The sequence below is a fragment of the Microcaecilia unicolor genome, chromosome 7 (assembly GCF_901765095.1).
Source record: "Microcaecilia unicolor chromosome 7, aMicUni1.1, whole genome shotgun sequence".
NCBI classification, from domain to species: Eukaryota; Metazoa; Chordata; class Amphibia; order Gymnophiona; family Siphonopidae; genus Microcaecilia; species Microcaecilia unicolor.
Genome location: NC_044037.1, coordinates 12,653,976 through 12,667,214, shown reverse-complemented (window position 1 = coordinate 12,667,214; position 13,239 = coordinate 12,653,976). Strand labels below are relative to the sequence as shown.

Here is a 13,239-nt window from a genome sequence, read left to right as displayed (position 1 = left end):
AAACTAGCTTGCAGATCTGGGCGGTTTACAAAACTAAAAATAAAGTTGGAAAAGAACTACAAAATGGGATAGGAAAGAGCAATGTCATACACACAGAGAGAATGAGCTAAAACTAAATAGCCAAAGAGTGGAAAGAAATGAGGAAGAGATAGGGGAAAGAGGAGGAAAAGGGTGTTGCTAAAGAGCATAGACTTTCTGTGATAATATACCTGTTAGCGTGCATGTTAAGGGAATTTTTCTGGGAGGAGTGACATGGTTGTGGAAACACTACCCTGTTAGAACATCCTTCTCTGCCTATCATCTCCTCTCTTCTCCCCATAGTAACATAGCAGATGACGGCAGAAAAAGACCTGCACGGTCCATCCAGTCTGCCCACAAGATAAATTCATATGTGTATACCTTACCTTGATTTGTACCTGTCTTTTTCAGGGCACAGACCATATAAGTCTGCCCAGCAGGATTCCCCGCCTCCCAACCACCAGTCCCGCCTCCCATCACCGGCTCTGGCACAGACCGTATAAGTCTGCCCTCCACTATCCTCGCCTCCCAACCACCAACCACCAACCCCTCTTCCCCCCACCTGCTCCGTCACCCAATTTCGGCTAAGCTTCTGAGGATCCATTCCTTCTGCACAGGATTCCTTTATGTATATCCCACGCTTGTTTGAATTCCGTTACCGTTTTCATCTCCACCACCTCCCGCGGGAGAGCATTCCAAGCATCCACCACCCATCCAGCATCTCCTCTCTCCCCTTCCATCAAGTATCTCAATTCTCCATTTTTTCCCACCTCCATCCACTATTTCCCCATCATCCTACACCCCCCATCCAGCATCTCCCTCCGTCAGCATCCCCCTTTCTCCCTATCCCACATCCAGCATCCCCTCTCTGCCCCTATTCCTCTACAATTTTCAGCATCTCCCATTTGTCTTCCAATTTCCTTTCCATGTCCAGCATGTCCCCTCTGTCTTCCTACTCTCCTCCTATCACTCTACAACCCATCATGCTATAACCCCATGTCCCTCTTTACTTCCTACCCAATCCAGCATCTCCTCTCTCTTCCCCATCTCCCTTCTCCCCCTGAGCAAGCATATTCCCTTTCTTTCCGTCTTTCCCTGACCCAGCATCTCCTCTCTCTCTGTCTTTTCCCTTCCAACTTTTGTCCAGCATCTTCTCTCTCTCCACCCCCTCCATCCAGCATCTTCCCCTTGTCCCCCACTCCCCCTTCCTATGTTCACCTATCTCTCGCTCTTTCTTGTCTCTCTCCTAACCCCCACCACAATGCAGCACCTTTTTGGCTCCCTTCCTCCTGTTTCCACCTCTGGCGGGTCCATGCTAGTTAACGCGCAGTGAAGACACACAGGACCGCGGCTCTCCCTGCACCGCTACTGCTTCCTCTGCTGGTTCCGCCTCCTCTGATATAAACTTCCGGAATCAGCAGAGGAAGCAGTAGCGGCACAGGGAGAGCTGAGGTCATATGCACCTTCACTCCACGTTAATTAGCACAGACCTGGCAGAGGTGGAAACAAGAGGAAGGGAAACAAAAGATGCATAAGGAGGAGGCAGGATAGAGGAGTGAGAGACAGAGGGCAATGCAATACAGGAAGGTGGTTTTCTAGTGGGCAGGAAAGGTCACAGTTGGGGCTGGGGGAGGTTTAGCCTCTCTAAGCCTCTTATAGCTTGTAAATGCAAACGGGGTATTCACAGGGGAGGGGCTTGGGCGGAGCACAGGCAGGGCCAACATTTATGTGCTTAACTTATACTATTGCATTTAGGCATTCACATTTACACCAGTAAGTGTGCATTTCAGGACTGATGCGAGTTTACGCTGGGATTCTATAAGAACACTTGCAAGCCATACTGGGAAAAGACCAAAGGTCCATCGAGCCCAGCACCCCGTCCCCAACAGCAGCCAATCCAGGTCAAGGGCACCTGGCAAGCTACCCAAACTTACAAACATTTTATACATGTTATTCCCGAAATTGTGGATTTTACCTGAGTGCATTTAGTAGCGGTCTATGGACTTGTCCTTTAGGAAACCGTCCAATCCCTTTTTAAACTCTGCCAAGCTAACCGCCTTCACTACATCCTCCGGCAACGAATTCCAGAGTTTAATTATGCGTTGGGTGAAGAAACATTTTCTCCTATTTGCATGCCCCTTAGTCCTAGTATTTTTGGACTTTTTCTTATAGAACAGGCTCATAACCCACAGAAAACAGGCACCAAAATTTTAGTGACCTGTTACAAAATTAGCTTCTAAGTGGACAGTGCCGTGGTGGTTTCCCTGGATTTTCAGCTGCAGTATGACGTTACGTGCATCACTCAGTCAGCAGATAACTGATTAGGAACACATGCCATATTGTGGATTCCTCATCCTGAAAGGGCCAGATTGAAAATGAGAGCACTCATGAGCAGTGGCGTAGCAGGGGGGGCTGCCACCCGGGGCAGGGTGGTTCGCCGTTGCACCCACCCCCGGGTGCAGCACGATGACACCCCCCCCCCCCCCGACGACCAACTCCTGCACCCTACCTTTATAAAGAATACCGGGAGTCGCGCCTGCCCTGCACGTACAAGAAATGTGGACCGTCGGCTCTTCCCTCACTCTGTCCCGGCCTCCGCTGACACAACTTCCTATTTCCGCAAGGGCGGGACAGAGCGAGAGAAGAGCCGACGGTCCACATTTCTTGTACTTGCAGGGCAGGCGCGACTCCCAATATTCTTTTTAAAGGTGGGGGGGGGGTGTCGATTCGCCGAGGGGGGGGGAGCTGGCAGGGAGCACCCCCTCCCGAGCTGACACCCGGGGCGGACCGCCCCTCCCCCCTTGCTACGCCACTGCCCATGAGCAATCACGGGTCCCCAAAGAAATAATGATAGGATGTGGGGGAGGGGGGGGAGGGAGGCAAAAATGTGCCCCCCTCTCTGGCTCTGGCCCCCCCTACCGCCGGATTCCAGATACGCCCCTGCTCAGCACCTAACAAAATATGGCACCATATGAAACTGCCTCCATTTCCTGTGTCCCTGCCCCAAAGAGCCTAAAAATATGTGGTCTAACATATTTTAATTCAGAGACCTCTTCTAGTTCTAAGTTTAGAACGAGGAGTTCAGACTTGGAAGTGGGTTCGAATCAGCAGCAGCCGGTCATGGGAGAGCAATTCATCTTTCAACTGAAATTGTTTGAGGACCCCAAGAGAGAATCCTCAAGGGAATGTTCACAGCATTGCCGACGATTCGTACAAATAGCGGAGAATAATTCAAGTTGCTGCAATGTTTCTTCACTTTTTGGACCGGAAAACTCCTTGTGCTGTGAGGAGAGGTGTATCAGAACTGACCTCTCACACAGAAAGGTCTGAACGTGATTAAGGGCCATCTCCACTTTAATTTTGGAAAAGGATGTTCTAAATTTGTTTGCTGCTCCCTCTGAATTTCCTTTTTCACAGGAAGCCGACACTTTGTCTCCAGGCTCCTGCACAGTCAAGACTTAGCAAAGGTGGGAAAACAACTTGGCTTGTCCTTATTAGGTAAGAGGGGACAGTAAAATCCTGGGTAACAGGACACAGTTACAACACATCAATGACCATTTCTCCTCACAAGCAAATGCAGGCCGGAATTCCTGACTCCCAGGCCTGGGACCCTCAATTCAAAGGGAAGGGGTCAATCAAAGCCCTTTTTATTCTACATCATTTAGGTGGAAGTTAAAAACAAACAAAAGCATTGCAATTTCCCTTTACAGTTCTAATTTCTGGAGCTTTTGCGCTTACGAATCTACAGTATAGTATGTAACACTGAAACTGCTTTGAAGATCCTTATCAGACGTTGCTGCCTGCGTCACGATGCTACATGTGAAACATCATTTTATAGGCTTGTTCACGCATATAGACCAGTATACATATATAACCCCCCCCCCCCCAAATTCTGTAAATGGAGCCCACTGGGTACGTAATTATAGAATGGGGCCAGTTACATGTGTAACAGAATTGGTGATAAATACCAATAATGGGCATTAACAAGCACTAATTTGCAGTTACGTGCGTAACAGACTTATGCCTCTAAAAAGCGCAGTTAACGTCTCTCGTGTGCAATGCAAAGGGGTGAGGTTACCATACCATGTCCTCCTTTCGAGGGCACTGTCGGGAATCTGGTCAGTGTTCTTCATTTTTATTGTTCTTCCAGGTTTTTGGCAAAAAAGCAATACGCAGTCGCGGACACGCACGTACACGCCAGTAGAGGTCACGCTCACCTGATCTACTGGCGCATGCGTGTGGCTGAGTCGGCTTGTGCAGCAAAGATCCTCCTTGTGCACTGCACGTGGCTGGCAGCTGCAGTCAAGGACCCAGGTAGCAGGTCATCGTTGCGTTAGACTCCAACTGGAAATCATTGGGACTCAGGAGAGTCAATTGTCAGAAGTCCTTCTGCCGCTCCATCACTCATCACCTGCTGCGACTCTCACTAGACTGGGTCTGGTTCACTGCTGTGCGGTGGCTCCCCCACCCCAAGCCCCAGCAACACACACCAGCAAAGGTAGCGACCATTATATTTTTTCGTGTCCTCTTTTCTGTCTCCGCAAATATGGTAACCCTTCAAAAGGGGGCATTAATGTGGGAAGGGTATGGGTATGTCAGGGTGTTCCGAATATTCGTATGTGCACTTTATTGAATAGTTGCATTTACGCGCCCAACTGCCGTATTTAGCCACCAATGTTTCCACCAGCTGTAGACATGACGTAAGTAGCTGCGCCTAAACTTTGGTGAATAACTGCGGACTGACGTTGTATTCTATAACAGATTTGGTGTGCAACTCTGCCAGGAGTCAGAGAAACTGAATGAAATCTGTATAAATCACGTTCAAAATCTGCACGACTGTTCATAAAATCATTTACGGCGAGGCACCTGGATACAAGACAGACCTTATTGACCTGCCAACCAGAAATACCACTAAATCTACACGATCATACCTAAACCTCCACTACCCAAGGAACAAAGGACTCAAATATAAATCCACCTATGTATCCAGCTTTTCCTACTTAAGCGCACAACTGTGCAACACTGCCAAAAGCAGTAAAAACTACGCTCAACCACCTAAATTTCTGGAAATCACTAAAAACAGTCCTGTTCAAAAGAGCATACCCCACCGACCCAACATAACACCCAACATGGACACCTGCGACACAATGCAACCAAAGAACGTAAAAGACATTATCTGACTCTTCCTCCCCACCTCTCTAAGTTCCCCCAACTCTGTAACGGCAATATGTAAGCCACATTGAGCCTGCAAAAAGGTGGGAAAATGTGGGATACAAATGCAACAAATAAATAAATAAATAATTACAGGATATGAACTTAGCAGCCATTTTTTGATGCCTAACTTTTAGTGACCTATATAGAATTTACCCCAAAATGCTCTACAAAATTACCCTGTGCATACAAGTATGTGTGATGACTGGGATGCATACGTTTGTATGTGACTTTGGTAGGCGTCTTCTGCGATGGAGTTTGGGCCCCACATCCCTCCATGTTTCATCAATGACATCATTAATACATTAAGGGAGCAATTCTACCACAGCAGGTATAGACGTAGCTGCCTACTTTCTTCTCAGGTAGAGTTTAGGCGGAGGTGGAATTTATTCACATACTAGTCAAAATTCAGCCGGCAGCAGTGAGAGTTGCTTTTAGACACTGACTGCCGCTGGCTAAAATAGACCCTCATTTTCAATGCTAGCTGTGTCCAGGCACCAGCATTGAAAATCCATCTGGAAGGTATTAATTTTGAGGGGGGGGGGGGGGTGGAAACTCATCAACGTGGGCTACTGTTAAGACATGTTATTTTACTGATACCTAATGCTATTTTAGCACAGGTTCCATTTTATGCAGTGAGACCTAGTTACTGATAATTGGGGTTAACAGTAAAATAACACACTTTAAGGTAGCCCAGGTTGATAGCTTCACCCTTTCATAAATGTTTCTTGAAATTGAAATCACTGCTATGTGTAATAAAAGTGAGCCAAGATCAAGAATACATATGTAGTATGAGTTTATCTTGCCGTCATCTACTATGCTACTATCCAGCTTATTTCGAAGGAAAAGGGCGGCCATCTTCCGACACAAATCGGGAGATGGGTGCCCTTCTCCTAAGGGCGGCCAAAATCAGTATAATCGAAAGCCGATTTTGGCCATCCTCAACTGCTTTCCGTCGCAGGGACGGACAAAGTTCAGGGGGGCATGTCGGCAGTGTACCGAAGGCGGGACGGGGGCATGGTTAAGAGATGGCTGTCCTCGGCCGATAATGGAAAAAAGAAGGGCGGCCCTGACAAGCATTTGGCCGACTTTACTTGGTCACTTTTTGTTCACGACCAAGCCTTGAAAAGGTGCCCAAACTGACCAGATGACCCCTTACTCCCCCAGTGGTCACCAACCCCCTCCCACCAAAAAAAAAATATATTTAAAAACCTTTTTTGCCAGCCTCTATGCCAGCCTCAGATGTCATACCCAGCTCCATGACAGCAGTATGCAGGTCCCTGGAGCAGTTTTTAGTGGGTACTGCAGTGCACTTCAGCCAGGCGGACCCAGGCCCATCCCTCCTTACCTGTTACACTTGTGGTGGTAAATGAGAGACCTCCAAAACCCACCCGAAACCCACTGTACCCACATGTAGGTGCCCCCCTTTACCCTTTAAGGGCTATGGTACTGTTGTACAGTTGTGGGTAATGGGGTTTGGGGGGTTCTGCACCCAAGGTAAGGGAGCTATGAACCTGGGAGCAATTTGTGAAGTCCACTGCAGTGCCCTCTAGGGTGCCCGGTTGGTGTTCTGGCATGTGAGGGGGGATCAGTGCACTAGGAATGCTGGCTCCTCCCATGACCAAATGGCTTGGATTTGGTTGTTTTTGAGATGGCCGGCCTCGGTTTCCATTATCGTCGACCATCTCTAAGGTTGACCTAAATGTTGAGATTTGGCCGGCCCCGACCGTATTATTGAAACGAAAGATGGACATCTTGTTCGATAATACGGTTGGCTCCGCCCCTTCCCGGGGCCATCCCCGGAGATGGGCGCCCTTAGAGATGGGTGCCCCCGTTCGATTATGCCCCTCCACGTTTCTAATAACTGGGGCTAACAGCAAAATAAGACATCATAACGGCAGCCCATGATGATAACTTTCCCCCTTAATTAAAAAAATATAGCTCTAGAAATCAAAATCACCATTTATACACGTAAATAAAGTTGCATGTGTGGATGGCAGTATTCCATAAAATTTTAAGTGCACCTGTTCTAGAATGAGGGTGGAAGGGAATAATTCATAAGGGTGTTCAGGATGCAGATCAGGTCTTATAAAATTGCGTGGGGATATACACAGCAATATCGAGGTAGATTTTCAAAGAGGTTTAAGTGGGCAGGCAAGCTGGACCACACAAAAGGCAGTCTGAGCTTTGCCCGCTTAGTTATGTAGGTGCCAGCATTGAATATTGACTGACACTGACCTGGATATTCAGTGCCGATGTCTGGACATGGCCTGGCATTGAATATCTGGGCTAGCTTCAGCCTGAAGCGGTCAGTGGCTTTATATCAGGGAGATAGCATCTATTTTTAGACAAAATGGGAACAATTCTATAACTGTTCACCCCTTGTACGAATCCCAATTCTGCACAGTCAGATCCCAGTTTCTGTTATAGAATATTAGCGCAACCTGGGATTGACATGCCTTACAGTCATAGAATGCGGCAAGGGCATGTGTAATGTATTCTGTAATTTGTACATGAAAATGGCAGCCTCTCCCATCCCCCTCCCAGGCTTTACCCATGTGAATGGAGGAGTAGCCTAGTGGTTAGTGCAGTGGACTTTGATCTTGGGGAACTGAGTTTTTGATCTTGGGGAACTGAGTTCGATTCCCACTGCAGCACCTTGTGACTCTGGGTAAGTCACTTAACCCTCCATTGCACCTGGTTCAAAATAAGTACCTGAATATATGTAAACCACTTTGAATGTAGTTGCAAAAACCTCAGAAAGGCAGTATATCAAGTCCCATTTCCCTTTCTATATTTGAGATTCTACATGGAATGTTGCTACTATTGAGATTCTACATGGAATGTTGCTACTATTGAGATTCTGTTGCTACTGTTTGAGATTCTGCATGGAACGTTGCTATTCCACTAGCAACATTCCATGTAGAAGCCGGTCAGCAATGCGTGCAGGACGTCAGACTCACAGAAACAGAAGCCTGCACAGCCGCATTGCTGATCTGCAAGGGAAGGCTTCTACATGGAATGTTGCTAGTGGAGGAGTAGCCTAGTGGTTAGTGCAGCGGACTCTGATTCTGGGGATCTAGGTTCGATTCCCACTGCAGCTCCTTGTGACTCTGGGCAAGTCACGTAACCCTCCATTGCCCCTGGTACAAAATAAGTACCTGAATATATGTAAACTGCTTTGAATGTAGTTGCAAAAAAAAAAAACCTCAGAAATGCAGTATATCAAGTCCCCTTTCCCTTATGACATCACAATATCAGAAGTGAGCCAAGTATTGGGCAATCAAGCCATTGTGACATCACTGATGAGGTTGGCTCTTATTGGTGGAATGAGTGGAGGAGTAGCCTAGTGGTTAGTGCAGCTGACTTTGATTCTGGGGAACTGGGTTCAATTCCCACTGCAGCTCCTTGTGACTCTGGGCAAGTCACTTAACCCTCCTTTGCCCCTGGTACAAAATAAGTACCTGAATATATGTAAACTGCTTTGAATGTAGTTGTAAAAAAAAACCAACCTCAGTAATGCAGTATATCAAGTCCCATTTCCCTTTCCCCTTGCATTTATGCAATATTCCCTAATTCTATAAAAAGCGCTACAAATTGCATGCACAAATTTGGGCGTGTTCCTAAATTGCGCACAAAATTTAATTGAAAAATGATCCAATTAGTGCCCATTATTGGCTTAACAAGCAATTATTTGCAATAATTGAAATCAATTAACATGTATGTACATAAATTTAGGTGCGCGATTCATGCCTATATTTTACACATGTCCCGGAAAAGGGGGGACAGAAATGGGATTCCAGTTACTGTTGAATCATATAAGATAAGCACAACATTCCCCAATTTCTATAAATGCCCAATTTGTGCATGCAATTTAATAGACTTGAAGTTGGAGCACAATCAATTGAAGTTGGAGCCAAACAAATCTTATTGACTTCTTTGACTGGGTGACCAAAGAAATTGGATGAAGGACACGTGCTAGATGTAATCTACTTGGATTTCAACAAAGCCTTTGATACAGTCCCCCACAGAAGACTGGTGAATAAGCTGAGAGGGCTGAACTTAGGACCAAAAGTGGTGAACTGGATAGGAAACTGGTTGACCAACAGGTGGCAGAGGGTGGTGGTAAACGGAATCTGCTTGGAGGAAAGGAAGGTGAGCAGAGGAGTTCCTCAGGGGTCGGTTCTGTTTAATACATTTGTGAGAGATATTGCTGAAGGTTGGAAGGAAAGGTTTGCCTTTTTGCGGATGACACGAAGATAGTCAATAGAGTGGATAACCAGGAGGGAGTAGAAACGATGAGAAGGGATCTCCGAACGTTAGAAGACTGGTTGAGGGTCTGGCAGTTAACATTTTAATATAAATAAAAATATATCATTTCAGAACTCAAAACCATGCCGTATAAATATTTTTAATTATACATCATTTAGATAATAAATTATCACCCCAAACACACTCAAGCCTTTCAGTCACACCATTCACACCACGTAATCCAGTACAACAAATAATAAACAAAACGATCACAAAATCTTAACACATGAGTTCAATGTTAACTTGCTCATAAGTTCAAGTTTTACACTAATAGTAGTCATGACAGTAACTGTGCTCAGTTTGTACTAAAGACCTGCTTACCAGTTTCAAAGTGACTTTAAAATCTGGGGACGTGACACGGCAGGGAATGATAAGCTCCTCCTCATTGGGCATAAAGATTACGGAAGGATGGTCAGCATACATCTTTACAAAGGGATTTGCAACGTCTGAAAAGACAGAAGCCAAACAATGTTAAGTCAGATATGGACATATTTTCAGAATGCTTTTCAGATGAGAAGGTTTTTGAGAGAATCACATGCTCCAGGTCATTCAGAAAACTTTGTCCAGCACTGTATTTTTGTACTTACCTCCCCCTCCTCCCTCCCCCCCTCTGCAAAAGGGGACATCTTTCTCTGTAGTGATGCTGACATGGAAGATCCAAAATAGGTGCGTGCTAAATGTTAAAGATGCTCAAAGGAATACATTGGTGTCATCGCCTATTTTTAGCACACACTAAAAATATGAGCGAACCTTAGTAAAATACCTCCTTAGTTTTCTATTTTAATAGAACAGTATAGATCAGGGGCGTAGCTACATGGGGCCATGGGGGCATGGGTCCCTGTAGATTTGGCTCTGCCCCCCCCCCCCCGCCACCAACCCCTTCAACACCCCCTCCCCCCACCACCGCCGCCATTGTCATCGGGTACCTTTGCTGGCGGGGGTTGGGGGCGCCCACCAGCAAAGGTACCCAACGGCAATGGCGGCGGCGGGGGAGGGTTGGCAGCGGCGGGAAGAGGGGTCAAAAGGGTTGGCACCGGGGTGGGGGGTCAAAGGTGGTGGTGGTCAAAAATGGGGAGGGTCGGCGGCAATGGGGGGGGCTAAAATGTGCCCCCTCACCTCGGGCTCTGGACCCCCCTCCCACCGAAGTCTGACTACGCCCCTGGAGATGGAGAATCAAGAAGGACTTCATCTCCTGTTCAACTCTAAAATTGCTACACTATTTATAATTTCTAAAGTGCTACGATGCACATACAGCACTGTACAGAAACATATACAGTCCCGAGCTTACTTTCTAGTAACGGCAAACATACGTGACATACAAGAGAGGCTAGAAGAGTGTATGTATAATAGAGAAGTGGTCAAGATGTAAAAGCAACCCCCCAAAAGGCGGGGCTTTACCTAGTAGCCTGGATTTGAAAATGGCCAGAGAGAGAGAGAGAACATGACACACAGACTGGGGAAGCCTCTTCCAGACAAACCGTGCACAAGACTGAAAGAGCAGAGATGGGAGCTAGCAACGGAGGAAAAGGGATAAATAAAAGCAACTTGCCAGATGAATGGATTTCAAGAGAAAGGGTGTAAGGAAAGAGAAATGATAAGTAATGAGGAGAGCTGCAGGACGAATGCATTTGTAGATGCCTACTAGAAGTTTGAATTGTAGGTGGAAGCAGTGGCATAGCCACAGGTGGGCCTGAGTGGGCCGGGGCCCGCCCACCCACTTAGGTCTCAGGCCCACCCAACAGTAGCAGCCATTTAGCAGTAGCTGGGTGGGGATCCCAAGCTCTGCCAGCTGAAGACTTCCCCCTGATGGTAACAAAAGCGTTACTCTCCACAATACTGGCACCTGCACATGCTCAGTTTTCAGCGTATGCGTGCTGCAGACTGCCAAGGTGGAAAGAAGCGTTTTTCCACCAGCTGTTTTGGTGGTGGTGGTGGGGTGGGGGGAGAACACTTGGTGCCCACCCAATTCTTGCCTAGGCCCACCCAAAATCTGTTGTCTGGCTACGCCCCTGGGTGGAAGCAGATGGGGAGCCGATATAATGACTTGAGACGAGGAGTTACATGGAGCTCTATTTTGAATAGACTGCAGTAGGGAGAGACAGTTCTGCAGGAGACCTGAAAGAAGCAGGTTGCAGCAGATAAGCGGGAGATGATGACTACTACTACTACTTAACATTTCTAAAGCGCTACTAGGGTTACGCAGCACTGTACAATTTAACATAGAGGGACGGTCCCTGCTCAAAGAGCTTACAATCTAAGAGACAAGTGAACGGTCAGTCCGATAGGGGCGGTCAAATTGGGGCAGTCTGGATTTACTGAACGGTAAGAGTTAGGTGCCGAATGCAGCATTGAAGAGGTGGGTTTTAAGCAAAGACTTGAAGATGGGCAGGGAGGGGGCTTGGCGTAAGGGCTCAGGAAGGTGATGAGAGAGTGGATTGGCATTTTGGTAGCATACTCAGAAAGAAAGGGATGGATTTTAGCAGTGTTGGAAAGGAATAAAGGATACGCTTTAGAGGAGGAGGGGGAAGCATCAAAGATCACCCAGAGGTTACAAGTTGAGGGAACAGGAAGGATGAGAGTTACTATCTACAGAGAAAGAAAGTCTTTCTTCTACCCAGGAGGAGAAGGGAAAGGCCAGGAGTGGGTCCTGTTCCCATAAGGAAGGGATGGAGAGAGGCTGAAGCCTGAAAACCAGCTGAACCCTGGGATATAAAGTGCCTCACGGAGGAAAGAGGATGGATCATTGGGGAGATCTTGTCCTGTCCTCAAGGAGAAGTAATGAGAAAGAGAAATTGTAGCCAGTTCGTCGTCTGAGTCAAGGAAAGGGCTAGAACCCAGAAGCAGTGCGAGTACAAGGTAGAAGCCTGCGTGGTAGGAGGGAAAGTTTCTAAAATTCTGTAGTGATAAGTCATAAGTGGCATTTTAACACATAGTAGAATTATTGTACATATTAAGATACGTTTATTTTGTATTATACAAATCTAGTCCTATTCTAACCATGTTTTGGGGCTGAATAATTTATTGTGCTCTTTTTGGAGTTTTATGGGTAACACTGTCACACGTTAAATAACGGCAGGCAAAGACCTGCATGGTCCATCCAGTTTGCTGAAGAAGGCGGCCAAAATGCACCCACCGTCCTATGCAGCACTGGTTGGCAATTTGTCATCATGACAACCACATACAGACGGTTAAATATGACGCAGTTTTGGAACAAAATATGTTAAAACCAAAAGTATTGCTAACAGTATTTAACTTGCTAATTTCCACATTAAGATATCTTCCCCTCCCCCTTGAGATGCATGGCACTCTCTCTTGTAAGATATGATAATAAAGTGATATACGATACATAGACTTGATCTTCATCTGTCTTTTGCCATTAATGGGATACAGACAACAGAAGTCTGTCCGCCACTGGCCTTAGCTTCCAGCCTCTGGAGTTTCCGAATTCTTCATTTGTCTTATGCCATTTGTGGGACACAGACTGTAGAAGTCTGTCCAACATTGGCCTTAGCTCTCAACTACTCTTGTCCAACATAACACCTCAACAGCCATTTTTAGTTTCCATCCTCCTAGGCATCTCTGAATTCCCCCAGTGTTTGTGACATTGCTACTTCTACCGGAAGGGTATTCCAAACATCCACTATCCTCTCTGTGAAAAAGTATTTCTTGATGTTGCTGCTAAGTCTACCACCCTGCAAC

The 13,239-nt window shown here is 46.6% G+C and overlaps 1 protein-coding gene across 3 annotated transcripts in view; it reads right to left on the bottom strand.

The window, feature by feature from the left end:
- Positions 1-13,239, bottom strand: part of LOC115474923 (vascular endothelial growth factor receptor kdr-like) — a 344,006-nt gene that overhangs the window by 198,200 nt on the left and 132,567 nt on the right. For all 3 annotated transcript variants that reach the window (XM_030210630.1, XM_030210628.1, XM_030210631.1), the window contains exon 4: positions 9,862-9,986. In XM_030210630.1, the coding sequence (XP_030066490.1) occupies positions 9,862-9,986 (125 nt within the window). The remainder of the gene's footprint in view (positions 1-9,861; positions 9,987-13,239) is intronic.